Source organism: Ambystoma mexicanum, chromosome 1q (genome assembly GCF_040938575.1).
Source record: "Ambystoma mexicanum isolate Mex_15411 chromosome 1q, UKY_AmexF1_1, whole genome shotgun sequence".
NCBI classification, from domain to species: domain Eukaryota; kingdom Metazoa; phylum Chordata; class Amphibia; order Caudata; family Ambystomatidae; genus Ambystoma; species Ambystoma mexicanum.
The window spans coordinates 1,219,158,026-1,219,182,385 of record NC_090922.1 but is presented as its reverse complement, the minus strand read 5'-3'; the positions used below and the strand labels follow the sequence as shown (position 1 = coordinate 1,219,182,385).

Here is a 24,360-nt window from a genome sequence, read left to right as displayed (position 1 = left end):
CCCTAGGAACCGGTGGGTTATCGGGGTGCTGCCCCCGTCATTGTTCTGGAGCACCAGGCCCAGAGTTTGGGGCATTCTGCGGTGGCATGCTCATCTGAGGGTTCTGTTGAGCCCTCAGTATGTGACCCAGATCCCGTGCCATATTTTGGACCTGGCGCTCAAGTTGTGAAACCCGCTCAGGCTGATATGGGGCTCTATTTTCTCCCCTGGGCTGATCCCGGGAAGGGTAGCTATCCCTTCTCTGGTAGTACCCCTGGTTGGGAAGATTTTGGTACCCCTCCACCCTTGGCCTCCCCTCTCCCGGATTAGATTGTCTGGGCTCAGGGAATTGGGGAAAGAAGAATGGATGATTTTGGGGCTGGAAATTGGGCAGATACCTGGGGAAAAAGTTCTGCCCAGGATTTGGAGAATTTCTGCCCTCCTGTGGGAAGTTGGGAGGGAATTTCGCTGGGTTAGGTGCTTGGCTGGATCCCCCCCCTTGGGCTGGAGGAGTCCACACATAACCCAGGATGGGTCGGTTTCCCTTGTAGCGGGGACTGACATAATCAGGGGAGTGAGTGACCCCATTTGTGGGACTACCTCCTTGGCTCCCTGTCTGTGACTGGCCCGAGGGCCTTCTGGTGTTAGAGTTATTTGGTGCAGGCAGGTTTTTAGGCCCCCCCATCTCCAAATCTAAAACGGGGGCAACCTTTACCTCTGCCACCTTGGCAGCAGCAAGTGTGCTGTTGGTTTTGGGGTTTTTCTGCGCATTATTTTTATTTTCGATGGGCTTCTGCACCTCATAGATCCGGGTAGCCTGTTCAATGACCCAGTCTAGTGACCTCTTCTCGTGAAAATCTCTCACTAGCTGGGTCATGATGTATTTGGGCAAGGCATGCAAAAAAGTATTAACCATCTCTTTGCTGTCTGTGCGCACCCTTTTTGTAGTCTGTGCAAAAGTACGCTTTAACTCCTGCACAAATTCTTGTGGGGCCTGATCCTCCCCACATTGCAAATTGTAGGCTGCCTTGCGAGCCTCTTGAGGATTTCTGTGAAAATGTTTCAAAATGGCCGCCCTGTATGTGGACCACCTTGAATGGTTTTGATCCTCCAGCCCCGCAAAGAAACTGGAGTATTCTGGTGAGAAGGTCCACTTTACATATTGAATACAGCTTTGACTGTCCTTCAAATGGAAGTCTCCATCATTTGCTCATAGAGCTCCAAGTGTTCCCAAACAGAATACTTGGCGTTCTTATGATAAGGCGTGATGACACTCCTTATTGCCTTTATTTGTTTCAATGGGTCTTTAAGCAAGGCCCTTTTTGCCTTATTGGCCTTTTTGGTTTGGGTAACCCTGGTCCATTCATCCTCCGACTCAGAAGTGCTGCTCCCAGAGGTGCCCATCTGATCTTCCAGGTTTTCCCGGATTCTGCGAGCCTGGGAATGGCTGGCAGAATGTGGGTACCTGGTCTCCTGTGTCCTGTGACGCTCAGAGGAGTCTTCAGATCCCTCCTTGCTACCAGGATTTGATGGGTATCCCCCCCACTGACCTAACTGGGCAGAGGTTTTCAGGATGCCCTTAGTGGGCCTACTCTCCTGGGGTTCCCCACTAAATTGCACTGTGCTTGGGTGCCCATACCCGGATGCCCGCCCCTCCATTCCTGGGTGGTACCGGCCTATGAGCCCCATACTTTTAGCTGGATAGTAATCTGCCATCCTGTGGCCCCGTGCTCATGTGCGCCAGGAAACATGGGGGTGGCAGAGTCCAGGGACTGGTAGAGGTGAAGGCCTCTGGCACTAGGGCTCCTGAGGTTATGCTCAGGAGTTTCTCTTTCCCAGCGAACCTCATCTCTATCCGCCCCTGCTCCCTGTTGCATTGCAAGAGCCTGCGCTTTCAGTTCCTCAGTTAAGGCCTTACTAGACTCTATCAGTCTCTCCTGCATCGCTACCTGTTGCTGGAGCCTATCATTGTCCTGGCAGAGAGCCTCATTCTCTCTCTGTGCCTCCTGATTGGTCCTGGAGTACTGCGCCAGTCTTTGCTGCAGGAGGGTTACCTCCTGAGCTGTGTCCCTATTGGTCTGCTCCTTTCTTGCCAGAGCATCCTCCACCCTCCTGGTGTGCTCTAACAAGTTCTGGTGTTCTTTTTGGAAGTCACCCAGTCCCTGGAGGGCCAGGTGATTTTCTTCCATTTTCCTTTTTAAGTGGCAGACTTTCTGGCCTAAGGTATCCCTTTCCTGACTAATTGCCTGCATCTGTGCCGCCAGGTGGTCCCTTTGCCTTTGGAAGGCACCAGCCTTCTGGCGCTCCTGATCAAACTCTGCCTGGGTATCCAGGTATTTCAGAATCAATTTATTGCTTTCCTCTTTCTCTCTGTCTAATCGAATTTGCAGGGTGGCTACCTGCTCTGTGCATGCCCTGTTGAAGTCCAGTTGTTGCTCCAGCTTTTTCTGGCTCTGTAGAAGGGAGTCCAAACCTTCTTGGTACTCCTTCTGCAAGGCCAGAAATCTGGTATCCTGGTCAGCCTTTTCCTGTTGCAGCCTATCCATATCCTCCTTTATTTTAGTGATGTATTGTCTGCTGTCATTTTCTGACTCCTGGCTCCCGTGCAGCCTCTGCTCAGAAGAGGCTAGGTCAGATTGGGCCTTTTCTAACGCCATCTGTTGCCTATTTGCCAGATCTTGGCCTTCAGCACATTTGTCCTGCATGGCTTACATGTATAGATACAAATATGCCGCTATCCTGGCAATCTTATTGTGTTCATCTTTGGCCTTAGAAGCCATATATAGTTCACTCAGGGCCACATGTAAGGGACCCTGATCTCTCCACGTATCTGACCCCGTTTCAGTGACCTGTTGCGCGATTGCCCGCAACCAGACCGCCTGGTCCTGATGAGTCCACTCACCTCTCACAAATAGCTTATGTAAGAGGTGCTCTCTGGCCATTTTGATGTCTACCAGTGTCGTCATTCTGGAGATTTGAGTTCTTTCCTGACTTACCGAAGTTTGTATTTTATTTTGCAAAACAGACCGTCTCCTTAGAGCGTTCCTTTGAGGGGTGCTTTCACAGTGTAAAACAGCGTGGTGATATAACCGGATATGTGTATCTGGTCAGTTGGCACACTGTATTAATCTGCACAAGTGGTAACGCTAACCCAGAATATCCCGGCTCTGAGCCCCCACTCTGTAAGCGATAATCAATCAACACTACAGCTAAGTCAATGCCTGGTCTGGGATGCTGAGGAAAACCCTTATTGATGTATTTTTATGTCCAGTTCAGTACTCTGGATGACAACCCTTGTATAACACCCCTCTCTTAGAATCCCCCTGACCCCACTGAGCCAAGAGGTTAGTAGTAGGTTTTGCAAATTAAAAGGTTTATTTGAAAAATTAAACAATGTATATATATCACACTTTTATAATAAATTAATATCTGATAGTACACTTAGACATATGATGTGGATCCACAATGGGTAATGTTACAGTGGTACACTTGATTACTTAGGAGTAGTATAGAGGATGAGGTAGCTGAAAATGCTTGATGGTTTCAAGGAAATGCAAGGTGGAATAAAATGCAGCACACCAAATAAACTTGATATGATTTCAACCAACAATAATGTAATCACCTTTCTCTGGCAACTCACTCCCCCCCTTTATACAATATGAGGAGATGGAAAGGAGAGCACACAGTCTTCAAGAATCCCAACAAATCACACTTCATAATGCAATACACAGTTCCAGTTCCCCCAGCAAGCTTAGAGAAAACAGGTATGAGTTTTAAACACAGGCAAATTACTTTGAAATGTGGTGGCAATGAAGTGAAAAGATGCTAAAATTGATTTTAATTCCCTGCAGGAGGTTCAGGGTGAGGGAGAGATACTTTATATTAGTTCAGGCTCACTATAGCAATGCCCTATGAGTAACTAGCAGGTTAAACAGATTTTAGCCAAGGAAAGCAAGGAGCTGCTGACTTTTACAGGTGAAGAAATCAGGCCAAATCTCAAATCACGGTAAATTTACTTGCGCGCGTCATGCGTAATTACGGAGGCAGTATAAGGAGTAGGAAGTCGGTTCTAGGTTCGTTGGAAAGCCTAGAATCATAGCTTTAAGATGAATCGTTCCTAGCACAAACGGTTCCGGAGATACAGACGATTTTGTGAAAGTAGTTTTTCGGATTTGAAATTTTAAAGCTCAGAATGACAGATGACAGTTTTCAGTTTTGAAGATGACAGAATGACACAATTCTAGGAGGCAGTTCTAATAGGCTAAAATAGTTTGATTAGATTATTTTAAACTAAGAAATTGGTTTCGGCAGAGTGAGTACTCACACTATATTTTTGAAATAAGCCGTCAAGGTCTGGTCAGGTTGGACGGGACTTCCGGCGGGTGGTTCTGAACAGCGGTCTGGTCTCAGCACTGCACAGTTCTGGTCTCTCTGGATCTCTGGTCTCTCTGGATCTCTGGTCTCTCTGGATCTCTGGTCTCTGTAGGTTGATGGATTTGAAGTCTGGAGTCTCCCGGAAAAGCGTCCCGCAAGAAAGTGGAAAGTGAATCTCCCTACCTGGGTTTCAATGTTCCTTTTTATGTGTTTTGAAAATGGGTGTGTGCATGGCATAACTGAGCCTGCCCCTCTCTACTTGTCATTGGCCCAATTCTCCCCTCTCCCAAGATTGGGGGAAGGAAATGTGAGTTAGAGTGATGCTGTAGGTTTTATGGTCAGAGGAACCTCCCCTTGTGAAATTGCACACAAATCTATTTCTGATCCAAATACATATTTATCTATGTACAATTTTTCTAATATTATAGGTCCAGTTAACATATTTTCTGTAGCACCAAACCATCCGATCCCTGTCTTTGTACGATGTTGTGTCCACTGATGACCGAATTCTCCCCTTTTCATCCAGATAACGACCTCTAAACCTTTCCAGATTTTACACAAATGTGCACCAGGGATATGGGTTACAGATGATAAAGCGTCAGATTTGTAACATGCAGACATTTGGAGTAACAACCTTTTTTCCGCTACTATCCCCAGGAACATACCACAGGGTCCTTACATCTCTTAAAATGTGCACCGAAAAATCACAAGAATAATGGTATTATTTATATAATTTTGACCAGTCCGCACTACGAGTTATCTATCTTTTTTAAATTATGCCCTGGTCAAAAAGGGGTGTGGCTTCCCATATCACATGGTGGAATAACTGGTTTGTCCACTTCCCCCAAGCTCAGCTTGCTAGCAGAGGCACTTCTCCTCCCACTTCTCCCAAGAGGAAGCCATTTTATGACCCCCCAATATAACATTTGCCTGAGCCCAGGACAGGGCTTTGTTCAACCTCTTGCAGTCACCAGGTGCCACTCCCCTTTCAATCAACAGGGCCATGTGATCTCCTTTTGGTGGGGCCAGCAGGATGCAGCTAGGCCTGGGAAGAGTGGCTGAGCAGGTTTCTCCTGTCGGGGGTAGTTGTCAGGCAGAATTGAGCTAAATGTCACTTTAGTTCCCAGTTTAAATCAAACTTATAATTTTTACATATACATTAAATAATTACTTCCTTCAAGTCATTTCAGAATATAGTTTTACATTGTATCCACCACTTAGCAAGTCTTTCCTTGGCCTGGTTTGGGTTCATCTGTTCAGTTTTACACAAAAGTCTGGTGGTTTTAAAACGCCGGCTTTCTGATAGTGGTGAGCACCGATACTGCATCCATTTTTGACATTAAGAAAATGAATTCCCCACAGTTCTGGGTTGCTTTTGGCAATCAGCATTGCCATTCCAAATGGTTTCAGGCTACTGTGTGTGTAGCCCAATGGTGGTTTTAGGCAGTGCACTCCTGTGCTCACAACATAGGCAAAAATGGGTGGCAGCCTTTTCTTCATGTTTTCCCTGTGCACTCTCTGGGGAGTTCTGGCCATCATGATCTTTTCCATGCCAGTACTGCACAGTTTTATGGTAGGGCTTGGATGCATGGGTAAAAACATCCCACAGACTGCAGTAATGATGTGTATGTGTTGTAAAAGGAACACAATAAGTTCATTTCGTACAATGAGTTGTAAGGTGCACCGTACGATATGACAATGCTAACAATAATTATTCATATTTCTTTTTCATCTACCACGTCTCTCTAAAGCTCACCTTTCCAAGCAGTGTTCCATAAGTGCAAAAAGTGCACTGGTGTCTTCTCAGGGTAGGTTTGTTACCGCTGATGTTTGCGTTCAACAGAAAACGAAGTAAACATGGCGGCCGTATCGAAAGATTACGACGCACTTCACGCTGTGCCACAGCCAATCGGTGCAAGCGCAACATGGTCGCGGGCAGCACGCCACGGAGTAGCCAATTGCAATCTTGTCTACGGAGCGAATAGGGAAGTGTGTCCGCGGAGAGGACATAGATATCACTAATTTTTACATACATACTTTTTGTTGCTTTTTCAGGTAACTACTGAATGGATTGTCACAAAATTTACAAAAGCACCTTTCACGTCCAAGCCCCTGCCACTGGCGCAAATTTGGTACAAATCTGTCCAGCGGTTTGCCCTGTAGCCGTGCGCAAAGTTTTCCCCCATTCAGTCTATGGGAAAAAAAGACATTTTGGAACCCCCCCCTGTAACTTTTCCCCCCCTGGACCAAACATCACCAAACTTTGCAAAAAAAAATTCAGAGTGGCCCATATACTTTTTCTGCAAAGTTTGGTGAGGATTAGTCCAGGTGGAGCGGAGTTTTAGGCCGCCCAAAAAGTGCTCTTCCCATGGAAACAGCAACTTAACCATAACTACACGGCCACTACCGTGGCCGTGTAATATATATACATATATATATATATATACATCTAATAACATCTACGATTAGCATTTGATGTTACCCCTAATTCAGGGGACTAAGTTGCAATAGTTTAACAAATGAAATATATGAAATATATCCATATTATATGTTATATTTTAGAATACATGATTTACGTTGATTTCGTATTCAATGTAAAATGTGTGTATTAAACTAAATAAACTCAGCTAGGTTGGAAACTGCATACTCTAAGCATTGTTGGGAGTCTGCAGGAAACATAATGGAATGTGTACTTTTTATGTTTGTCAGTGCTTGGGTTTTAAGAGACGGATTAAAAAAAAAATTCTTCTGTAGGAGTAGTATAATTTCACAGCACATGCACATGCAGAGTACATCTACAATGAAAACACTAAAGTTAGACATGTATTTACATTTTATTCTTGGCTAGTCTCTTGACACAGACAACTTACTGCCTTCTTCTGTTCTTCCTGCTTCACATTTTCTGTTATGCTCCCATACTTTATTGGGACTTATTTCCTCGTGTGACCTGCTAATGCCCCTTCTCTCACCTCCTTTCATCTCCTAATGCCTCACTTGCAACCCCTGTTGTATCCCCTTACTCTTCTCCTGGTACATGATTGCTTGGTTTTCTTTATTGCATTGATTTAATTATTAAACATTTTTTGATAATGGCGCACTGCAGAAAATGTTTCTGGCCTCGTATCAGCAGCCAATCTCCACCAGACGTTTCTAATGTGTACGACTATGTACTTTTATCAGCAAGTTGAGAAAGGGTGTACTTGTGAACACAGGTGAATTGGTGCTATGCGGCAGCATCAGAAAGACACGTGGTGAAAGGCGATTTATAAATTCAATAAAGTGCAATACAAATGTGGTGACTAATCTGTAACCAACACATTAATTTATTATTTGAATTGTGTGTTTTGAAGAGATGTCAAATACTTTGCATCTTTTGCTTCATTTCAGATGTCAAACACACAGATGTTCCAGATACAGCTCCATACTGGCTTCATAGCGCTTGGAACATCGGCTTTGAAATTTACAAAGTAAGTACAAGATGAATCTAACAGAAAACCAAATGGTTGCATTTAAGATCTCATCTTTGGGATAAGGCATTCCGTTTCTCGGGTAAGTAAAGGTAAGTAATGCTGCTGGCTTAACCGGGAGAGCATGAAGGAGCCATGTGGAAGGAGATGAGAGAAAGAGAGAGAGAGAGAGAGAGAGAGAGAGAAGGAGAGGAGAGAGAGAGAGAGAGAGAGAGAGAGAGAGCAGCTTGGTTTGATGAGCCCCAGTGGTACCAAGGATCTTAAGCAGATATGTGAAGGCAAAGCTTGTGGCACGACAGTGAGCACCAATAGGAAGCAACAGAGATGTAATGGAAACACAGGCTTCGGAAAAGGCCAGCAGCATTCTACTTCATTATCTCATTCTAAAAGCAGCACTCCACACTCCAGCCTTTAACTCAGAAGTGTAAGTACACACATAGACCATAGACACACACACACACTCTCTCTCCCCCCCCCCCATCTTCGCCTAGGCATAGCCCAAGGTTTACACAAACACAAGTCATGTATTGACGCAAACAACTCTGAATGTGACCTATTTGTGAGTCCCTGGTCACCCTTGATCCTAGTGGGGGTAGTCAAGATCAGTACATCAGACATATCCCAGTTGACACGGCTGCATCTTTCTCTTTGTTAGACGCCTGTGCATACTTCACAGCCCACAGGCTGCACAAGGCGATGGATCACCTCCCTGCCTATCTATTTAGGGGAAAAGCTCCAGGCCTGAGCATGATTCCAGCTGAAGTGTGTAAGCATTCTCAAGACTGGGAGCTTCTGTTAAGTCAGTTATTCCTGCCTTTGTTGCATGTAGTGCATTCCCTGTTTCGTGGTTAAATTCCATTATTATAAATACCACTTTTGAAGAAAGGTCCCTTTAACGCAGTTACCCCGGATATACCGAACAGTCTAATTGATAACAACTGTAAAACCTTAAGACACAATGGGCCTCATTCCAAGTTTGCCGGCCCGGTAACAACGGTACCAGTAAGCTTGCTGGTACTGTTGTTACCGTACCGGCAAACTATGAAGTCTGCTCGCCGGAGCCTTTTCACTCACCAGGTCTGACCTGGCAGGCGGAATGGCACCCGCGAGCAGATCTACACGGTAGCACCGGTACCGTTATTAACGGTGCCTGTGCTACATGCCTCCCCATTCCCATTGAACCCTATGGGGCTCAAATGGGAATGGGGAGCAGTTATTATCTGCACCCGGCAATGGATAATTACCGGGTCCGGCAGGGCCGGAATGCCCCTGTAATTGCCCATTGCTGGGTGCCGGTAAATTCATGACTCCGGTGGCAGCCATGCTGGTAATTACTGACATGGATACCGCTGGACTCAGAATGAGGCCCAATATATTAAAAGAACTAAACAACTGGATTTAGGGATTAGCGAAAAAAAATCCGCCCTGAATGGGCCCAGGGGAGTTTTAGGCCGGTGCTTTCCAAAATCGATCAGATTTTCACGCTCACACACTTGATTAATAATTATGCCTTTGCAAAGAACATGTCTCTATATGTCACTTTCTTGGCCTTTACGTTAGCTTTTGACCTTGTTAGAGAAAAGCTATGGGCCAAATTAGCAACAAACATTGGTAATGCCAACAGTTTCGGCCTTTGTGTAGAGATGGCAAAAGCATTTGCCACACACTGCTGTAGTGGCATTAACTAGCCATCAATGTTAGTAGCTGCACAATGGTGCAAGTACCTCGGCATATAATAGCAATGCCTGGCAAATGCCTAAAACTTATACACAAGCCAAAACTGTTGGCTTTGCCAATGATCATTTTTAACAGGACTTCCGTGAAAGACACACATAGTGCTTATAAATCGAGTGGCTGAAAGCAGACCATGTTAAGATTTTTTTTTACACCAGTTGCGTGTTTACATTTCCAATTAAGTCAATCACTCTTGTAAGACTGCTTTGAAAAAGCACTTCGAGCACAACGTTTGATGATAAGGCATGATAAATCTAGCTGAAAGATATCCCAGGATGATGTGTTTTGGACGGGGGGAGGCAGAAAGTGGGAAACAATGGCCATTGGGATTAGCATGGCCATGGGCAGTCAATGGTTGGGTAAATAGCCAAACAACACCAACGAGATTTGTGTTGTGTCCTTCCTCATATGCCATTTCCAAATTGATACGGATAGGAGTCTGCTTAATATCATCATGGCGTTGTACTCCAAGACTACTATCCAGATGTGTGTTGGCTCCAACGGACAATTAACAAAGAAGATGTTGACAGACAGAGGAACACAGCAACGTTGTTTATTGGCACTCGTCCTTTTTTGCCTCTATACTGACAACATGGGGTTTCATTACAGGTTTGCCAGTATCATGGAGGTAAATACACCAGGATAGCAGTAAACTGTATTACCGTTAACAGCACTCGATCTGGCAGCATTACCGCTGGATTACGAGTGCTGGCAATGGTTGTAAATTCCCATTCCATGGAGTCAGATTAGACTCCATGGGGGGATTTGCCGGTTTTATTGGCAATGGTAATACCGGTGGCGATAATACTGCTAATTTCGCTAGTAAGACGCCTGACTTATTTATTTCTATTTTATGTATTTGTTTATATAGCGCTGCAGCCCACGGGCATCAGGACGCACAAAAAGAAATAAGATAGAACATGAAGCACAGGACAAATGAGCGTAAAATAAATTTAGCTACCAGATCTATGTGAACAAATATATTTTCAGTTGCTTACAAAAATGTAGTAGATTACTTTCCAGCCTAAGAGTCAGCAGCAGGGTATTCCGTGCTTTAGGTTCCAGCGTACTGAAGGATCTTCCATTTCCCAGTATACTTTTGGCTTTAATACCCTTGAGTAGTCCAGTTCCTGAGGACCTTAATGTTCTGCTGGATTCATATTTTGTCAGTCTCTCTGAAAGGTAACAAGCTCTTAGCTGGAGGTAAATCAGGTGCCCGACTGTGAAACATGTAGTTGGCCGGTGCGGAAAGGTGCCGGTATACGGTAAGACTGGCACATTAATTCCGCACCGGCCACCTTGTAATGAGGCCCATGGTGTAGGAAGTCCTGGTTGCATCTGAAGACATTCCATCCATTTCCGGGAAATCGGCCCCTCTGCCTTTGTATGCAGACGACTCTTTGCTATTGGCTTGGAGTCCAGATGCACTGAGAGCCCAACTAAAAGCAGTGCCAGAGTATTGCAATAAGAACCAATGAATTTTGAATAAGCCAAATCTAAATTGAGCTTCTTTGGCAGGAAATCTGCAGAATGTACTACTAAACCCAGTTACTGTTAGGAGGTCTTTAGTATACTTCCTAGGTCGATGAGGGGGGTGTAACAATATGCCATTAAGGCATTGGGGATGAGCGGGATATCCTCAAAAGGTAAAGTGGGATACCATGTCTCATCCGATGATCCCATGGTACTCTCCCGGAAGTTGTCTCCCCGCATATGATTCTCCCTCATATAGCCACCCCCATGGTCAGAGGAATGCACCTGCCACATTCCAAAGGTTGGTCAACAATGCTGTGAATGTGTTGGATGAATTTTGCATTGCATATCTGTATAATATAGCAGTCTTCAGCCCCACTTGGGAGGAACATGCTAGACACCTGGAAATTGTGTTACAGGCTCTTCAGAAGGCTCATGTGACCACAAAGGCTACCAAGTGCCAGACTGGTCAGCGTTTTTTGGTCTGCCTTGGGCATGAGATTGGTGAGGGCAAGATTCAGCCTCTTCCCAGTGAAGTACAGGCTGTTCAAGACAACCCCCACTACCCAAATCCAAGTGTGACCTTTCCTAGGTCTCACTGAGAATTACAGGAACTTTATAGCAGACTATGGCACCATAGTTGCCCCTCTGACTGCCCTCACTACTCCTAATAAACCTACAAATGTTTCTTGGTCTGAGGAATGTGAGAAGACCTTCCAAGACCTGCAAGATTCCCTTTGTCAGGCTGTTAAATAGCAGGCAGGAGCCAGTAATTCAGCTTCAACAAAAGACAGTTTCTATTCTCCAGCATGGGGTCTGGCATGGATTCACATGCTCATGAATATTCCCCGTCGTCAGGCTGGGAATCCTCGGTAAAGAAAAAATCAGTTTCAGTTTAGTTTCTGAACTGTCTTTCTCCTAATAACCAATCACTCGCCTCTGGGTCATACTGTCCCCAGCCAATGACTGCCCTCTACCTAAGCCCCTCCTCTGGCAGCCATCTTCAGATTTTTACTGCACGTTCAAGTGTTGGGAGTCCTTGTGCTATAGCTCTCGAGCTTTTACTGCGTTTTGTGATTTTTCCAAGAGTTTAATCTCATTTTCCGGTCAATCGAGCCTCAAGCTCCACCGTTTCTACTACCGATCAACGGGGACCCGTTTCATAATTTTCTATGCCCCTCAAGGGCAAAGTTTTCATCGAGTTCCGCTTCTTGGAGGATTCCAGAAGATGGTTGAGGCCTACCCCGTGTGGACATGGCCCAGGACAAAGGGAGCACGACGCTCGGATCCAAGCTGTTCAGGAGCTGCCCTGGATGCAGATTGCAGAATCGCTTCAAGGAGGTCGAGCATTCTAGTTGCCTCTACTGCCTTCATGAAGATAAAACGCACGTGGAGAAGGACTGTGCGTTTTGCAAAAACATGTCGGAGCGGACCATGAAGGATCGGCGCATACGCCTCACCAACTGGCTGGAGGGGAAGAGCCCAGCAGCAGGTGAGAAGAAGAGGTCCGAGCGGTCTTCTAAGTCCTTTGAGGGTGCTCCGGCGACAGGGGCCCAACAAAAGGCAAAGCACCGCGAGTCTGCATGCACCGGGAACGCCGAACGGTCGGGCTCCTCGGCTGCCAGGCAGGGCGCACTTTCACTGACGCCATCAACCACGAGCCAATGCTCTGGCTCGGGGAAAAGGAAGTCGGAGAACCCGGATAAGCTTCGGGAGAAGTCCCGGTCGATCCCGACAGAGACAGCGGAGGGGGAGCGAGCCAGCGACCCTACCCCCAAGGCGAAGGCCTCAAGCGCTTCCAAAGTCGTGAAGGCCTTGATTCACCCGGCTAAGGCCTCTTTAGAGGGAGTCGTGCCAGCCCTGGCCTAGCCTGTGGAGGCTACCCCAGTGGAGGTGACCTCGGGGCCCAGAGTTTCCCTGCCACCTTGGAGGGAATCCTTTTTTCAACCCATCGAGAAGAACCCCGTGAGAACCCAGGTGGAAAAAGAGGGGGGGCGGTGGCCATCAGGGATACAGCCTCTGAAGAGGAGCTGGCTGAAGTCGTGAAGATCCTGGACAAGAAGTTCGAGGAAGTCCTGTCCCGCGGGAGGGATCCCGATGAGGCGGACGAAGAAAGCGACGGTGGCACTGATGAGGTTCCCGTGGAGGTGGAGGATTCCACTCCCCAACCGTTGCGCCTGTCGCAGCCAGTACCTGGGCCACAGGATAACTCAGGAGCAATCTTGATGGCGATCCAGCCTTTGTGTACAGAGATAAGGACAAAGTTGCCCTTACCCCCAGCGGACGACCTAGCGGAGCCTGGACCATCAGGAAGCCCTCCAAGCACATGCTGGGATAGGTGGAGGAAGGTTAGTTACTATCGTCGCTGGACTTGGAGGAGGCCTACATCCACTTCCCCATTCTAAGGGGACATCGAAAGTTTGTCAGATTCATAGTCCAAGGACGGCAATACCAGTTCAGGGTCCTCCCCTTCGGATTGAAGTCGGCGCCCAGGGTATTCACCAAGTGCCTAGCACCAGTGGTGGCGTGGCTGCGCCTGCAGGGTATCCACATCCACCCCTACCTGGACGATTGGCTCATCCGAGCAAGGACAAAAGAACTCGCCGTCGAACACACAGTGAAGACCGTCCAGCTGCTCACGGATCTGGGATTTTCCATCAACTTTGCGAAATCTCACTTGGTTCCGTCGCAAGTCACACTGTTCCTTGGAGCCAGGCTCGACACAGTGGCGCAATTGGCCTCCTCATTGGAGGAAAGAACGAAGGTCATCCTGGGCAAGGTGCAATGGCTGTCCACCATGGACGAGGCTAGGGTAAGGTCCATCAAGTCCCTCCTTGGCATGATGTCCTCATGCATCTACCTCGTGCGCCTGTGCAGGCTGAGGATGCGTCCACTACAAGAGTTCCTTGACGCCCGTTGGATGCAAGCGGCGGGCAGCTTCGAAGAGAGGATCTCGCTCAACAAGACCTTTTGCCAAGCGATCCGGTGGTAGGCCACCCGCGCTGGCTGAAGTTGTGAAGATCCTGGACAAGAGGTTCAAAGAAGTCCGGTCCCGTGGGCGGGATCCCGATGAGGCAGAAGAAGAAAACGACGGTGGCACTGACGAGGTTCCCGTGGAGGCGGAGGATTCCACTCCCCAACCATTGCGCCCGTCGCAGCCGGTACCTGGGCCACAGGATAACTCAGGAGCAATCTTGTTGGCGATCCAGGCCTTGTGTACAGAGATATGGACAAGGTTGCCCTTACCCGCAGCGGACGACCCAGCAGAGCCTGGACTGTCAGGAAGCCCTCCAAGCAAGCGGAGGAGAACTCATCCCACACCGCCGTTCCAGCCGGCACAGCCCTCACAGCCTTCATCTCCTTCCCCGGATCCGAGGGATGACACGGGAACGGAGACGGCCATGACGGGGACCAATGACGACGGTGGTGACGACGGGATGGGCCTCCCATCACCACCTCCTCGGGCCTCTCCGCCTGACGAAATTGGCTCCTTCCACGCCATGATCGCCTGGGCATCCAAGCTCTTCCAGCTCTGCCCTGTAGAACAGAAGAAGGAAGGATTCCGCTATCAACCTCGTGAGGCCAAGAGGAAGACGGTCCTCTCGGTTCCATTACTTGACGACATCTGGGACGAGGGGCTGGAGCTCCTGAAGAACCCGTCCACAACCCCTGCCAAGAGAGACCGGTATGAGAAGAAGTGCCGGGTCCCGGATTCTACCCCCATGTGCCTTAGGGCGCAGCCGACCCCAGATTCGGTCGTCTCAGCGGCGGCCAAGAAGAAAGCAGTGAGAGCGACGGCTTCGACTTTGACCTCCCCGCCGGACGGCAAAGGGAAGAAATTGGATGCCATGGGATGACCGGACATCTCGTCAGCGGCGACGACGATTAAAGCGGCCAATGCCCTCGCGATTGTGCCCCGCTACGACAGGGAGCTGTGGTTTAAAATCGCTCCTCTGCTGGACTTCCTCCCGGACGACAAGAGGGCTGAGGCCCTGGAGATCCTGCCGGAAGGCGAGGTGTCATCAGACCACGACATAACGGTGGCCACAGACATTGCTGACACCGGCTTCTGCCAGATGGGCAACGTGTTTGCCTTCGCCGGCGAGGTTGGCTCAAGGCAACCGATTTCCGACAGGATGTGCAAACCAGAGTTTTGGACATGCCTTTCGACGAAAACAACCTGTTTGGCAAGACAGTGGACGAGTCACTGCAGGCCATCAAGGCGGACACAGAGACGGCGCGGGCCTTGGGAATTTTGCAGCAACGACGGCCGCCCTTTCGGAACTCCGGAGGCAAGCAAGGTGCCTCCATAGGATTCGTCGGTGGGTCCTCGACGTACCGCCAGGCGGCCCGTTCTTCGTCGCAGGAGCCCTACAGAGGACGCGGCAAGTCAGGAGGATCTCGTCTTCGTTGTCAAGGAGGCCAAGGCGGCAAGGCCGCTACCAAGCAGGACTGAACCGGCCGTAGCGTCGGGCCCCCATCTGAGCACCCCGGTGGGAGGCCGGCTGGCGAAGTTCGTCAGCGTGTGGGTGTCCATCTCCACCGGCCGATGGGTGCTGGATGCCCTGGCCCACAGGCACACTCTTGAGTTTCTAAAAAAGTGCCCCTGCATTCCACCCATGGCCAGGAAGGAAAACTATGTCTCTCAACTGCTGCTGGAAGTAAGGGCGATGCTCAAGAAAGGAGCCATCAAGCTCTTCCCAAAGAGGCTCTGGGGCTCCGGAGTGTACTCACAATACTTCCTCATGAGAAAGAAGACCGGCGGCTGGCAACCCATCCTGGACCTTCGTCGTTTAAACAAGTACATCAAGTCTCAGAAATTCCGTATGGTCACCCTCCAGCACATGCTGGGACAGCTGGAGGAAGGTGAGTTCCTATCGTCGCTGGACTTGGAGGATGCCTACATCCACATCTCCATTCTAAGGGGACATCTAAGGTTTCTCAGATTCATAGTCCAAGGACAGCAATACCAGTTCAACGTCCTCCCCTTCGGATTGAAGTCAGCGCCCAGGGTATTCACCAAGTGCCTAGCACCAGTGGCGGTGCGGCTACGCCTGCAGGGGATCCACATCCACCCCTACCTGGACGATTGGCTCATCCGAGCAAGGACAAAAGAACTCGCCGTCGAACACACAGTGAAGACCGTCCAGCTGCTCACGGATCTGGGATTTTCCATCAACTTCGCGAAATCCCACTTGTTTCCGTCGCAAGTCGCACTGTTCCTGGGAGCCAGGCTCGACACAGTGGCGCGGTTGGCCTCACCATCAGAGGAAATGACGAAGGCCATCCTGGGCAAGGTGAAATGGCTGTCGACCATGGACGAGGCCAGGGTATGGTCCATCAAGTCCCTCCTCGGCATGATGTCCTCGTGCATCTACCTTGTGCGCCTGTGCAGGATGCGGATGCGTCCACTACAAGAGTTCCTCGACGCCCGTTGGATGCAAGCGGCGGGCAGCTTCGAAGACAGGATCTCACTCAACGAGACCTTTCGCCAAGCGAACCTGTGGTGGGGCACCCGCGCGCATCTCGCGGCGGGTATGGATGGACTTCCAGACCCCGGCACATCAGGAGACGGTGACGACGATGCCTCCCTGGAGGGATGGGGAATGCACACCAGAGATCTCCACGCAAGAGGCCTTTGGCTCCCGGAGGAGAGGTCACTTCACATCAATGTCCTGGAGCTCTGAGCCGTGTTCTGGGCCCTCAGGTCCTTCCTTCCGATCCTCAAGGGCAAGGTGGTGAGGATCTTCACTGACAACACCACCACAATGTTCTACATCCGGAAGCAGCGAGGCACCAGATCCCCAGCCCTATCCAAGGAGGCCCAGGATCTGTGGCACTGGGCCGTCGCCCAAGGGATGTTTCTGGTACCCTTCCACCTGGCAGAAATAAAGAACACCATCGCCGACTCACTCAGCAGGGAGCTGCGCTCGTGCCACGAGTGGGAACTGCTGCAGGATCAAGTGGATCTACTATTCCAACGATGGGGCAATCCCCAGATCGACTTATTCGCGATGGCAATGAACACCAAGTGCCAGAGGTTCACCAGCAGGTTTCCCCAGCCGGGGAGCATGGGCGATGCCTTCTCATTCCCCTGGGACGGCCTGTTCCTCTATGCGTTCCCGCCGTTACTGTTGCTGCTGCGACTCATCAACCAACTCAGACGGTCCTGGTGCAGGATGATCCTCGTCACACCGGCGTGGCCGAGACAGATCTGGTTCCCGGACCTTCTGGACATGTCAGCGTACCCCTCAGTCAAACTGCCGATGGACGCAGATCTCCTCTCCAGAGAAGGAGGCGCCATCCTCCATCACGACCCGGGGTCACTGAACTTGCAGGCCTGGCTCCTACAGCATTAGAGTTTGGAGAGTATGATATCCCGGCGGACTGCAAGGAGGTGCTTGCAAAGGCCAGGGCATCCTCAACTCTCAAGTGCTATGGACACAAATGGGAGAGGTTTTCTGTCTGGTGCCGGGCACAGAAGATTAACCCTCTGCGGATTACTGCCCCTCAAGTGCTGCCGTACTTGCTATCACTGGCCAAGGCGGGGCTGGCCCATGCCTCCATCAAGATCCATCTGGCGGCTATCTCCCGCTACACAACAGAACTCTGGGGCGCTCATCCCTGTGGTCCCATCGCCTGGTGAAGGAGTTCATGAAGGGACTGTTCCGATCTTTCCTTCCGGTGAAGGGTCCGGCCCCGGCGTGGAAGCTCAACGTGGTGCTGACCAGGCTCATGGGGCCACCATTCGAGCCTCTGCATTCGGCACTGTTGAAGTTCCTGTCGTGGAAAACTGTGTTTCTTGTGGCCATCACCTCCGCACGACGGGTGGGAGAGATCCAGGCCCTTTCCTGCAAGCCCCCATACCTGAGTTTCCATGAGACAAGGGTGGTGTTGAGGACGCGCCCCTCCTTCATGCCCAAGGTGCTGTCGGACTTCCATCTCAATGAGCCCTTGGTGTTACCTGTTTTCTTCCCGTCGCTTTCGTTGCCGGCAGAGAGGAATTTGCACTTGCTGGATGTAGCTAGAGCGCTGAAGTTCTACGTGGACCGCACGAAGAGTTTTCGGAAGACATCACAGCTGTTTGTGAACTTTGGACCTGTGAACCAAAGGAAAGCCCTCTCGAAGGCTTCCATTTGCAAATGGCTCACCGGCTGCATCATGACTGTCACCGGTTGACGAACCGACCGTTGCCCGGTCGTCCGAGTGCCCATTCGACCAGAGCGATCCTATCTGGTGTACCCCTGCTGGACATCTGCAGGGCTGCTACATGGAGGTCGACGCACACCATCACGAGATTCTACTGCGTCGACTGGGATTCCAGGGAGGAGTTCAGAGTCAGCCAGGCAGTGCTGCGCAACCTGTTCGCCTGAAGGTGGGCCTGGTGAGGAGGTAAGAGATGCTTAATGTTGAGTTGATGAAATGCTTAATGTTGAGCCTTGCCACCTCCCGTGGTTGTGCATGTGTGTACTGCTATGTATTCTTATATTCATGAGCATGTGAATCCATGCTGGAGAAGGAACAAGTTACTTACCTGTAACATTTGTTCTCCAGCATGGGTCTGGCATGGATTCACATGCGAACCCTCCCACCTACCCCTCTGCGGCTCTTCACTTGGTCCTATTGCCACTTTACGTGCTACCAAATCCGAAGATGGCTGCAGAGGAGGGGCTTAGGTAGAGGGTAGTCATTGGCTGGGGGCATTATGACCCAGAGACCAGTGATTGGTTATTAGGAGAAAGACAGTTCAGAAACTAAACTGAAACTGATTTTTCCTTTCCCTTAAGTGCAGCTTTAGTAACTCATAAAAGGCTCATATTACTGGGTTTTAAGAGCACAAATATCCACCTCTGGGTGCCGTCTTCTTAAATGTCAAAGGTTCAAATGTTCATTCACATCTGAGCGTTTCGGGTGGGGTTTCGCATAGAAGAAAAAGAAAATGAACTCACAGTGCTTCCTTGTCACAGAAAGCTACGGCTGTTAGACCTGAGTCTCATATGCACACAAGCTCATTCACAGCCGACCCCACTGCTTGCTGCCAGCTTTGTTGCTCTGCGAGCCCGTATTTGTAAAATAAATTGCTCGATGTTGCTTCGGTGTCAGTTCTGTGGAAAGTGAGGAAACCAAGAACCCTGTTCCCTCGCTGTCTTCACCTCTTCCCGTGGCTACCACTGCGGACCTGTTTCCTGGTTTCTGTGGTCTGGTGTAGGGGTTTCCTCAGTCCCGGTGGCAGACCGACCTAGTACACCCACTGGAAGCCAGAGACATCCGTGGTCCACTCTTTGGCCCTCGTACTCGATTCCTAGACAAAAGTATCAGGAGACACAATGAGTTCCTGGTTGCCGTTTTTAATGGTACATCCCCTCTTTCCCTCCCCTCTCCAGGTGTGCCCAATTCTTTCCACCTCCCCTCAGGCAACCCCTCCCTTCCCCTGTCCACATCCCGAGTCGTTCCCTTTGCTACTCCCTTGGTCTCGCTGACGCTTTGTTCAAGCCCCCAACCTCGTACTTCGCCAACCCTGTAGTTATTCCTGCTGCGGGCATAAAGTAAGGGAATCCTCACATTAGTTAACCATCTTTTATTGGATTTTAGTTTTAATGTAGTATTCTCGGGTCTGTACAGAGGCATTATGGGAGTGGTAGTTCCTGGTCCGATTTCGACTGTTCAGTTACTTCCTGCGATTCCTAACAGCGATATATTGTCTTTCCGTGGGTGCATGGTTATCTCATGTCGCTTGGGCGCCTCTTTGTCATCAGTTGGTTTTACTGATTCCTTTCCTCTTCGCCCGAAATCACAGTAGCCTACAAACACCGGGTCTCTAGTCGTGGCAGCTATTCGCTCTCCCAGGTCTGAGTTTTCTTGCTGGTTTTCTGTTTTTTATTATAATGCCGGCCATCCCCTCGGGCCCCGTGCAGCCCAGCCTCACACAGGCACAGGTGCTGAGGGTACCTGATTACCAGAGATCTTTCATAGTGCATACAGATGCCTCTGACACTGGAATAGGAGCGGTACTATCACAGCCTGATGACAAAGGCAGGGAAAATCCTATATGTTTCATCAGTTGCCACATTAAGGACAGAGAGCTCAGTTGGCCTGATGTGGAAAATTAATGTTCTTCCATTGTGTGGAGCCTTAGGAAGCTGAGGCCCTACCTCTATAGGACTCACTTTATTTTGAAGACTAACCATAGGCCCTTAAAGTGGTTGATGAACATGAAGGGAGAGAATCCTACATTGCTCAGGTGGTCTATAAGACTTCAAGGTTTGACCTCACCATTGAGCATTGGCCAGGTGTTCAACATTTCCTGAGAAATATCCTGATCTTGTAGCCAATTTTCAAATTAAATATACTCATCTGGTGGTCCTAGGGGACTTTAATTTAAAATACTGTTCTCCCAGGCCCCCTACTCTCATCCTATTTGCTGAAAGTATTGCTGATCTCCAACTTCATCAACATGCTGATAGCCCAACTTATAAATTGGGCAACATACTGGATTTGGTATTTTCGCCTAAACCCCTGCTTACACTTCAGGTTATTGAACCCATCCCTTGGTCTGACCATTTCCTGGTCTCTTGTAGACTGGAAATTATTGGCAAACCTGTTATAACTCTGACAGAGAAGATCTGGCAGCGCTCCTGGCGTGCTGTGGACACCTCAAATTTGGCTACTTTGATCCAAGCCAAGTGCAGCCGTGAGTCAGCTGTGGATTGTCTTCTATGTCCGAGGTCTTCCTCGAAGTTGCTAAAATGGTGGCCCCTCTTCGGTTGATTCAACCCCGTAGACTGCCCCCTGAACCATGGTTCACTAATCTTTTGAAAGAAGAACACCTCACATTGCGCCAGTCAGAACATAAATGGCGTAGAATTTATGATCCTGCTCTTAAAATTCAATATAAAGCACATTTCGCTGCATATTCAGCTAAAATTGAAGCTGCTAAAATGGCACATTTTACTACCAATATTGAATCAATCCTCTCTTTCTCAGCCAAGGGCCCAGTTTGCTGCTGCCAAGAACCATACTTCAGTGGAGAGGCTCACCCCTACTGTCACACCCACTCAGGAGCTCTGTGACGTTCTGTCTCACTTCTTTATTTCTAAGATTGACGCTATCAGACAAACCATCGCTTTGGCAGTGTCAAGGGCTGGACCCATTGATAACACCACCCCCCCCCCGATGTCTCTGATCCTACCATTGTTAATACTTGGTCTATCTTCCCGACTTACACCGAGGAAACCATCTTAACAGGTATTGAAAAAATCAAGTCATGCTCTCCCTCGGATGCTATTCCTTTACGGATCATGAAAGATATTGCCCCTGATTTACTATCAGAGATTACCAAAGCTATAAAAGACTCCTTTCAAACAGGATATGTCCCCCGGGAGTTGAAGTCTGCTAGGGTGATCCCTCTTTTGAAAAACCCACTTTGGACCCTACCACTCCTTCTAATTTCTGTCCTATTTCACTTCTCCCTTTTCTGGCTGAACTTTTAGAATCACTGGTGACCCCCTTACTATCTACTTTTCCAGAATCTTCTAATTTGCTGGACCCCGTTCAGTCCGGGTTCCGTCCCGGTCGTGGCACAGAGTGTGTTCTGGTCGCCATCTTGGATGATATTACCAGGCTGGTGGATGCAGGTGGAGTGGGTGCCCTGATTTTGTTAGACCTATCATCGGCTTTCGACACTGTTGACCACTCCATCCTGCTATCACGCCTCTCCTAGTTTGGTAGTAGCTTAGTTGCGGATCGCCCTCAGACCCTCTCGATGCCTCCTTTTCTCTCTGTTCCTTGTCACCTCTGTTGTGGAGTGTCTCAAAGCTCCTCTCTGTCACCTATATTGTTTAACCTCTACATATGGGTCCTTGTGTGTCTCATCCGCTCCTTCGGCATCAGGTGCTACTCCCATGCCGACGACACCCAGATACTGATAAGATTAGAACTTGATCAGACTCAGGTGTCGTTGTGCTTGCGGGGGTGCCCGACTGCTGTCGGAGACTGGATGAACCACAACAGGCTCAAATTGAACAGGGACAAGACTGAGGTGATGGTGGTGGGCTATCCCCCTGATCCTACACTCTGGGTGTCCTCCTTCTGGCCCTCCTCCTTGGGACCCCTGCCGATTCCGGTTAAGAAAGTGAAAAACTTGGGTGTGGTTCTTTCTGCATCCTTATCTATGGACCAACAAGTCTCTGTGGTCTGTCATGCTGGTCATTTCAGCTGAAAATTCTAAGAGTATTACCCCTGATCCCGGTCCCTCTGCACCCTCCCGTGGTTGCTGCCATGGTTCTATCACAAATAGACTATTGCAAATCTTTGTATCTAGCCCATCCCAATGGCCTGATTAAACGGCTGCAGCGGCTGCAAAATTTGGCCGCAAGGGTAGCCAAAGGTTCCCCCTTTGGAGCGCTCATCTCCCCTGTGTTATGGAACCTGCACTGGCTCCCTGTAGCTCAACGGGTTGAATTTAAGCCCTTGTAGATTGTACACCGTGCCCTTCATGGTCAGGGAGCAGAATACCTAATAGTTTATGCGCTATCACCCTACTCGACACCTTCGCTCAGCCACTTCCAAGCAATTGGTTGTTCAAAAGCACAACAGAGACCTGCTTGGCGGCCGGGCTTTCTCTATTGCTGCAGCAGTTCTGTGGAATAATCTCCCACTTATAAAGAAAACCCCTAACTATCTGGAGTTTAGAAGGCGGGTTAAAACCTACCCATTTTGAATTGTCATGGGGCTGTCTCTATCTCTCTTAGCGGCATGATGCCTTTGGGCGATCGTGCGCTTTACAAAAATCACTAACATAACATAACATAACATTACAATGCTGATGGGCTTAGAATGTATAACCGACTGGAACAGGAGTTCCATCCAGGGGTGGATTAGTTCCTCCTGTCACTAGTCTGGTGGAGGGGGGATTGTTAGGTATGTTTCGTCTTTTAAGCATAAGCAACTTTCTCTCCATATTCTATGGACCCCCAAACGTTTTGCTTTTGTTTTACACCTTGTCCTGAGTTTTTAAAGAGAAGTAAAGGCTTCAGCTTCTCTTCACTGGCCTTTTTGCCGATTTATCACGGGGAAACTGACTAGTCCTTCAGACTGTTAGTACTGGGAAACTATGCTTCCCTTTTGTCTTTTGACATCCTGGGGGGTTGAGGGGGGCTTCGTTCGAGAGCCCAGCTTGAAATGTAAAAAAAAAGAAAATGTTTTTTTTTCGGTTGGAGGATATGGCCTTTAGTCACAGACCGTTTGAATAGTACCCAAGAGGGTATTTTGTGTTAAAATGTAAGCAAATGGTGATATTTAAAGACTATTTATTGAGCAACAATGGTCAAAACTACTAGCTGCATAGTGAAGTAACTCATCAAACTGTCCCACATCGGCCAAAAAAGTGGCCCATTTTGACTGGCCTACACTAGCATTTTGCATTTTTAGCACGGGCATTGTCCTATTGCCCTATAGGCCAGACCGAGCCTAGCAGCTCTTCCATAATGGCCGAGGGGGCATCCACCCAGTGGCCCCTTCACCCATTATGGAGGAGCTGAGGAGCCAGCCCAGTGAAACACTGAGCACTCCCTCAGCTGCTTTTTCCAGCGGAGGGCGTGATCCTGGGCTGGCTAAACTTTCAAAGTGAAACACTGTTTCCCTTTGACAGTTCAGGTCCCCAGACGCACATGTTCACTGAGCCATGCAAGGCTGGGGGCGTTTTGCTTCGCCAGCCTTGCATAGCACATTGGAAATGCTGACTCGGGCACTGCATGTGTGAGGGGGAGCTCCTGCGCCTCCTCGCACATACGGACAGAGCAACCTGGAGCAGGGCATTTCAGCACCCACGCGCAGGCCAATGCAGAAGGTACATTTATGTTAATTTATTTTGTATTTAATTATGTGTATGGATGCGTGTATGCTTGTGTTATGAGTGAGTGTATGGTGGTGGGTGCTGAGGCGCTGTGGAGCCCAGAGGACAGGGGTGGTATTTATTTTACTGGATATCTATCATAGATGTCCAGTCAAAAATGCCATGCTTTCACCCCTGGCCCACCCGTGCCAATTGCAAACTGTTTGGCTTTTTACCCATTTTTTATAAATGATGCTCTAAAATGCAACATTTTAACCCATTATTTTAAAAATATTAATGGCTGTAAACCCCCCCGAACCTCCCTTGATTGGTTTGGGCTCCGTCGCTGCGCTCGGTCACTATGGCATTTTTATGGGAAATATTTATGCCCCTCCACTTAAAAAATTCACCAGCTCCCACTGGCCCTGAAACTGTGTTGGGAATGGAGTGGGGGGAGCTCAGGGACTGTGGTGGGAGCAGGATGGGTGGGAGCCATGGGAC

General features: G+C 49.0%; 1 protein-coding gene across 4 annotated transcripts in view; it reads left to right on the top strand.

The window, feature by feature from the left end:
• Nucleotides 1-24,360, top strand: part of DNAJC6 (DnaJ heat shock protein family (Hsp40) member C6) — a 564,838-nt gene that overhangs the window by 397,780 nt on the left and 142,698 nt on the right. For all 4 annotated transcript variants that reach the window (XM_069641979.1, XM_069641980.1, XM_069641978.1 and 1 more), the window contains one exon: nt 7,741-7,820. In XM_069641979.1, the coding sequence (XP_069498080.1) occupies nt 7,741-7,820 (80 nt within the window). The remainder of the gene's footprint in view (nt 1-7,740; nt 7,821-24,360) is intronic.